Genomic DNA, 7,335 nt, shown 5'->3' with positions numbered 1-7,335 from the left:
ATTATAGGAAAATGAAAATGTTGCCTTTAACTTGGAAAATTATAGCAAAAAAACACCTGGGAGCACCACCAAGACATTTTCTAGTCCATCCTCCACTCAAAGCAGGATCTCATTTTAGGAGCTGCCATCCAGAACCTCCTACAGTCAATCTCTATTGGGTATTGCTCTCTTTTTTCAAGCTTACAAAGCCTGCTCAGCTGGTGGAGAGGATTTTAGGCTGCTTTTGAGATTTGTTTTTGACAAACTTGTCCTCTGGCCCCTGGGTTTAGTTGATATGTGGTATTTTCTCAGCTTCCACATGTGCAAAAGACAGATGTGCAGAAACAAGCCTTGAGGCAGCTACTAAATAAAAACCTCAGATATCAGTCAAGCACTCCTCAGGACAGCTGCATGTGTTGACATCTCCCCCCTTGGGGTCATGGTCACCCACAGCCCCCAAACCACAGGAGCCCAAACCTGACAGAATCAGCCCTTGGAGGACACCCCAAAGCTCTGCGTTTATTTTTCTCCCTTCTTCTTTCTGCTCTCATGTTCCACCTGCGCCTCCTGACTTCTCACCCTCTATAAATATCCCTGTATCCCTTTTGACACTAAATCTCCCTGCCATGTGCTGTGGGACACTGTGGGCAGCCCTCCCCTGGGTGAGGAGCAGCATAAGGCAGACCTTGTGTGTTGACTTAACTCCCTAACCCAATTTTAACCACCAGATACAAGGGTGGTTTCTGTTTACACTGAGGCTTCCTTACGCTGCTCTCCCCACACCCTAAAGTGGCATAAACGCCTCCTAAGTGCCTTAAAGCAGGTCCTTGGTGAAAATGAGAGCCAACCCCACGGTTTGCAAAGTGGCTTTGAAAACATTGGGGGCGCAGCCTATAAATGACTGTGGGTTTTTGGAAGGACACCCACCCCAAGGCATGCCCCTGCTATACATAGGCTCTGATGAGCTCAGCACGGGCTGAGGAGCAGCCAGCAGCAGGCAAAACAGCCAGCAACGAGATATTTGTGCCTGGAGCAGCAAGCAGAGAGAGCCTGGCTGCTGGTTGATCCCCAGGGATTCCCAGCAATGTGGGAATATCAGATCTGCCACCCTCGCCCAGCTCCTCGTGGGTTTCTCCTTCCTTTTCCCTCTATTTTCCTTCACCCCGACAATTTTTATGCCTTCTCTGCTGAAGCAGAATCTGGACCCACCCCAGCTGGGGAAAAAATAATTAATATTTCTCCTGGCTGTGTGATCCCCCTGAGCCTTCCTTACCTGGTTTTCATACCTGTTGTACAGGAAGAGGCACAGCTCTGTTTGCCACGTTGCTCTCACTTGTGATAACACCAATTTCTGCTGGACAAGCAGAGCACAAAGCCCAGGGCTTGAGCAAGAGGAGACAAAACAAGAGACAGCATCACAGGATGGCAAGCTGACCCAAAGGATGGGTCAGGTTCAGCCCTAAATTTTATGTATTTTGCTGTTTTGCTCTCTAGGCCAACCAGGACTTAAATTTTACCACAGAATTCACAGAATCATATAATGGATTTAGTTGGAAGGGACCTTAAATATCATCAGGTTCCAAATCACAGAGTGGGGCATTTTGTAGCACCAACAAATGAGATGTCAAACAACTGTTGCCTTTAATGGGATGCTCTAGGCAGCCTCACAATAACCAAAAGCCTGAATTCCCCTCTCTGCTTACCTTGAAGCTCTGCTTAGGAAGATCTTCCCAAGTATTTTCAGCTAAGGAGGTATTTTTGCAGCAGTAAGAATGGAGGAAGGAAAGCACAAAGTAAATTCAAATGGGCAGTTTGGAGATGCAGAGCATGCAGGAGCCATGAAACTTGCCTCTGATAGAAATCACTGGCAGGGCAATAATGAGGTTATCTCATCAGTCCTAGGCTGGTATTTACAGGGAAATGCTGCTCAACCAGAACTGCATCAGCCCAGCCCTGGAGTAAAGCAAACATCTCTGCATTTAACATTAATCCTCTTGTATAGGTAATGAAAAACACAAATTTCATGGCCTGGTCAATCAGGACCCCATCCCATGGCCCAGCCCATATTTTTGGTCAAAACCCATCTGGTGCTCATTGTCTGGAGGATGAGTTATGAACCTCCCTGCGTTGCTCCTTCAACCAAATGGGGTTGGATTACCAGGAAAAATCTTGGCTTGATTTGTGGTGCTGTCAGCAAGGATGAGCCTGGAGAAAATTTCAAAGGGAATTTCAAAATCTGAATACTTTTCCTTTCAAAAAATGAATTCACACCAGCCTGCTCAGGTGGGGAGGAGTTCACCTCTCTTGTATTTTGCAGCACTAAATCATTAAACACCATTTCCAACCCATTAATCTAACTCAGCCCTTATGTTGCAGGGATTCAAAGACAGGCAGTGATTTTCCCTTACTCTCAGTGTGTTTCACTAAGAATACTTCTTATTTTTGATGCCTGGGTACTGGGCAGTGTATTTGTTTGTGGAACAGGATTTGCACATCCCAATCTCATTTGGACTCTCCAGGGGACACTCCAGTCCCCAGGAATTATCCCAAATAGCTTTTCTAAACACCAACCCAACTCTGGCTGAGCATTAAAGACAAGAGAAGCATTCATTCTGGGAAGGTTTTATTTCACAAATAATTCAGAAATCAAAAGAAAATGGAAGGGTAGGGAGGAAAAGATATTTTACAATTCTGTATTTAGACCAAAAAACAAATCTAGTTTATAAACAACCACGGCCCCTTGGAAAACATGCAAAGGCACACAAAAATTTACAAGTAACTTTTATACATAGGAAGTAAAATACACCATTTTTCATAGAAAAAAAAAAAAAGGAAAGCAACTCTATGAACTGGCCCTAAATATTTAGACTGCACAAGTGACAAACTGGAGCCTCCTCAACCAGCTGTTGGCTGGAAGTCTTAAAAATAAGGAATGACTGGAGCCAAGGCCCCACCAGCCCAGGCTCTGGATTTCACCCTGGTTGTGTTTCCTGGAGGTTGGGCTGAGCCAGGTGTTCTGCAATCACCAAGCCATTGCTTCCAACCCCCAAATTATTGGAAAAGAACAAGGCAGCAGCACCAGCTTTGTCTGCACCTGGATGCTTCAGGTGCCACAGATCTGCAGAGCTGGGGCTGAGGAGGAGAGGGCCTGGTGAGATACAGACATGATGATGCATCTTTAAGCTGCACTGAAATATAGCAGGCTGAGAAATGTCTTGGTATCAGAAATAAAAATCTGTCAATATTTGGCTAAAAAAACTGGTACTGTCCCACCTCTTCATGAATAGCTAGCACACACGATTGCGAGTCATTGACAGGTCATGACTGCCTTGGAGGACCTGATCACCCCTAATTCTGGGGGAGGTATGTTTAAATTAATAGCACCCAGGACCTCGAAAAATATTTGTGTAGTAAAGTCACAATTTCTCCTTTGTACAACAAATACAAAAATAAACAGATACAGACTTAAATTAACATCGGTTTCTAAAAATCCAAACCAGTTGGCTGAAGATAAAAATACGTGATTGTAACTTGAATTAAGCATTTTAGGATATTTCTGTTGGAATAATAACCCTTCCCCTGTCCCCTTTCTGTCACCTAGGTACATCCCCAGCTGTTTGGGTTTTTATGTGCTCTCAGTAATCCCCTGGGTTTTACTCCAAGAGCCCTCACAGTCCTTTCCATCACCTTCCATCCGTAATTTTCATGGATCCCACGCTAGAGCCGAGGTGTTTTATGTGCTCCTGCAGTCCCCATGAACCGGACTGCACCTCTCACTCTCCCCAGTTCCATTCCCAGCCCATTTGGCCCAGGATTCTGGGATTTGGTCCCAGATTCTTGCTGCAGTGTTGGATGGGCTGGAACCAGACCACGCTCACCCCAACGCTTCACAGTGGACAGAAATGGGGGAGCTTCTCCTCACTGCCAACATCTCAAATGCTCCCAACCAGCAGATTTTCTAGGATATGTTCCAGCTGGTTTTGACATCAATTTATTTAGTAAGAAAAGGAAATGGTTCGGTTTTCCTATCTAAAGTCAATACTGTACACCTTGGACGACAATACTACATTAACAGATGACACAAAGGGTCACTTCTCTCTATCCACCCCAAAAGTGGCTTTTCTGTGCAGTATTTTTTGAGACAGTGAAATGCAGCTCCAATTTCAGGTTTTCCTCCCAAATTCAGATTTTACAGAGAAATAAATCCCAGTGGAGGGACAAACTGAGTGATAAATGTCATTTAAATGCCATTTCCTTGGTGATTTCATGGTGTTTACAGAATTAAAGAAGAACTTAATCATATAAATGCTTATGTCTGTCCAGATTAAACCAAACATGTTCTGGGCCTAAGAGCAGCTGTGAAACATCTGCCAAACAGAGGGAAATATTTTCCCATTTGTTATCCAATATTACAATTCAGTTATTGAACGGAAGGACTGCGCATTTACAAGAACTGAAGAACCACTGTTGGCTTTGTCTTCTCATGACTGATGAAGCTACTGCATGTGTGTGTATCAAAACTCACCAGATTTGTGTTTAGACCAATCAAAAAAATTCATTTCCATTCATTTCAATATGCAGTATAGAATATCCTTGTGTCTTAAACAAGAAGTTCATGCTGAGCCCTTCTCTTGGCTTTGAAATGAATTTGGGTGCACGTCAAGACAAAAATATCAAAATATAGAATAACACCATAACACCTTGAATTTTGCAAAATCCACCATCCTGGATATCAAATGCTCATGGTTACATCCTAGTGTTGGCTTCACAACACAAGGATGGAAAAATTAATCTACCCCAATTTATGCTGCTTCTTTAAAGTCTCAGAACTGCACACACCACAAGGAGCTTCACAAAGGGAAAGTGAACCCGTTTCCTACAGATGCAACCATTCCTAGCAGAAATAAGATTAATTTTATCACTATTCAACTACTATAAAACAACCAGCACTGCTGTATAAACCAATACACTGCATTTAAGTGAAGTTACGGCGTGGAGTATAGGATGAGATGTGCCAGCACAGGAGCCCCAATTCTCTGACTGCTCAGAGGCTGCCAAAATACCTGGGAGTGTTTGACCAGCAAACACCAAACCTGCCCTTTGGATGATCTGGTGGCCTCATTTTCTGCAGTGAGGATCTCTGCCACCGTTTTTACACCCTGCTCCAGGCCCATAAAAACTTTAATTTTGGCTGCCAAGAACATCCCCAAACCCCATCGTTCGAGGTGCACAGCAGCCTCACGCAGCTGCTGCACGTCACCTCAGTGGGAAAACACCACTTTTTATGCCTTTTTGCACAGAAACCATCCAACACACACAAAATCACTCTGTCAAAGCCCATGCTCTCCCTGGACAATGCCATTTTTCAATGAGTTTCTCATTTCAAAGTGCCCAGCGCCTGGACAGCCGCTCACTCCCGAGTCTGCTCATCCTCACACCCATCCCAGGAGAAGTTTCACACCCTCAAAACACCATCCAGGGCCAGGCTGAGATCCCTGAATCTGCTGCACATGGAGCCACCACCATCCTGTGTGGCAACACCTCTGGTAGAACAAAACCTAGAACAGTTCATGGTCGCTGAATGCCCCTAGAGAAACACAAAACACGAGACAAAAAAAGATACAACGCTGCACGGGTGCGATGAGATGCCAACAGCTGAGTCAGAACCTGGGGTCTTTTTTTGGGGTTTTTCTTTTTTTTTTTTCCCCCTTTTCTTTTGGAATTCCCTGAAGGAGAGGGGCAAGGAGGGTATGGGCAGAGCTGATGCCGTTCAGAGGAGCTTTTGGCGTCTCTGGAGATCAACAGAGAGCTCTCCCAAAGGAACCTGCACCTTCCCTGGGGTTTTTTTTACTGCTTCACAGCAAAGATCCGGAAGGCATTCCCGTCTGAAGGGTTCTTCAAGCTGGAGACAAAGAAAAAAAGAGAAGAAAACAAACATGGAATGAAACAAGTGAACACAACACAGACCCAAACAGACAGCTCTGAATTTCTATCTCTTTCCTACCAGGAGCAGGAGAAAGATAAAGGATGAGAAAAAAGTGGCACAAATCCATGGTTGCATCCTTTTTTTAATGTTTTAAATCCAAATCTGTAGTGCTAATGCCAAAAAAAGGAGCTGGAAGACAACAGGTTCTCTTACAGCCGTAGCTTTTATCCAAGGAACATGTGCTCCCTTGTGCAGAGATTCAGGCATAAAGAGGAATATGTTTTCCTAAAAAAAAAACCTGCTGTCAAATAGGCTGGCAGGTTCCCAGGGCCTGTCTGGCTTGGCTCCTAGTGCTGGGATTGGGAATGGCCTGATCAGCTCATATTAAATGAGAATAAATATGGATATTCCTTTTCAACCTGTAGAGGTGTCCTCAGCTGCTTGGGGTGGCTGTGTGCTTGGGGAAAGGGGGTGTTTCTATTCCCAGGTCCTACAGCACTGAAAAAACCCAGGAAAAATACAAAATTTCATATTCCCACAAGATAAACATTGCTACAAGTGTAAGGACACAGCAAATCCCGAAGGAAGACTTTTCCCATACCTGTTTGGGTGTGTTTCTTTACTCAAGGTTATTTCCAGTGTCCTAAAGGGTGAGGGTTCACCTTAATCATGGAAAAGCTGTTTCAGTGTCTGGTGGATCTCTCACAGCACGAGGCTGCTCCTTATTGCTGAGTGTAAATAACACTTTCCAAATGTTCATCCCCACTGTGAGAAGGTCTCTGGTTTCCCTCACCCCTCAGATCAGCGCTGGCTGCTCACATTGCACTTCCCTGAGAGGGGAGGGATTTATTCTGAGCTAGGGCACAGTTTGCCATCCCAGTAAAAAGTTGTCTTTTAGTATAAAATATAAGTGAAAGCAAGACTGAGATAAAAAAATTCAAAGTAACATGAGGTTTTTCACCTAAATCCAAGTTATCCACTTGGAAAATGCTGACCCTGGTAATCCATATTAAAACCCCCATATTTAACAGCTTTCCTGTCTTAGTCTGCTTTTATTTCTTGAGATGCTCTAAATTATTCTGGAATATCTATTGCTAGAATAAAACCAGCAAAATTCATAGAATTTATTATGGTCTTTATAAAAGAAGGACTGCCAAGAGCAGAGTTAGCAGTGACCAAAAACCCCCTAACTGTGGGAAATTCTGTACTTGTGAAGATAGCCCTGAGAAATCAGCACCATCACACCAATATCTGAAAAAACACATAACAGGTTGAAAGTGAAGTCTCAGATTAGGAAGGACTGGATGAGCTGTGACTGGATTGTTGTGGTCATGAGGAGGTGCAGGATTTTGGGAGCACAGATTTGCAATTGGTCACTGAAACCAGCATGGTTGGCCCAAGAGAAACTACAAAAAATACCTACAAGGGTG

The 7,335-nt window shown here is 44.0% G+C and overlaps 1 protein-coding gene across 3 annotated transcripts in view; it reads right to left on the bottom strand.

Moving 5' to 3' along the window:
• Window positions 1-2,589: 2,589 nt before the first annotated feature.
• The window catches only part of CRISPLD2 (cysteine rich secretory protein LCCL domain containing 2), a 30,324-nt gene continuing 25,578 nt past the window's right edge, over window positions 2,590-7,335 (bottom strand). For all 3 annotated transcript variants that reach the window (XR_009419349.1, XR_009419350.1, XM_059481572.1), the window contains one exon: window positions 2,590-5,881. Coding sequence is in view for 1 of the 3 variants with exons in the window: in XM_059481572.1 (XP_059337555.1) it covers window positions 5,827-5,881 (55 nt within the window). In the remaining 2 variants the exon portion in view is untranslated. The remainder of the gene's footprint in view (window positions 5,882-7,335) is intronic.

The sequence above is a fragment of the Ammospiza nelsoni genome, chromosome 13 (assembly GCF_027579445.1).
Source record: "Ammospiza nelsoni isolate bAmmNel1 chromosome 13, bAmmNel1.pri, whole genome shotgun sequence".
In the NCBI taxonomy this organism is placed as follows: domain Eukaryota; kingdom Metazoa; phylum Chordata; class Aves; order Passeriformes; family Passerellidae; genus Ammospiza; species Ammospiza nelsoni.
This window is presented reverse-complemented; position numbering and strand designations above follow the sequence as displayed.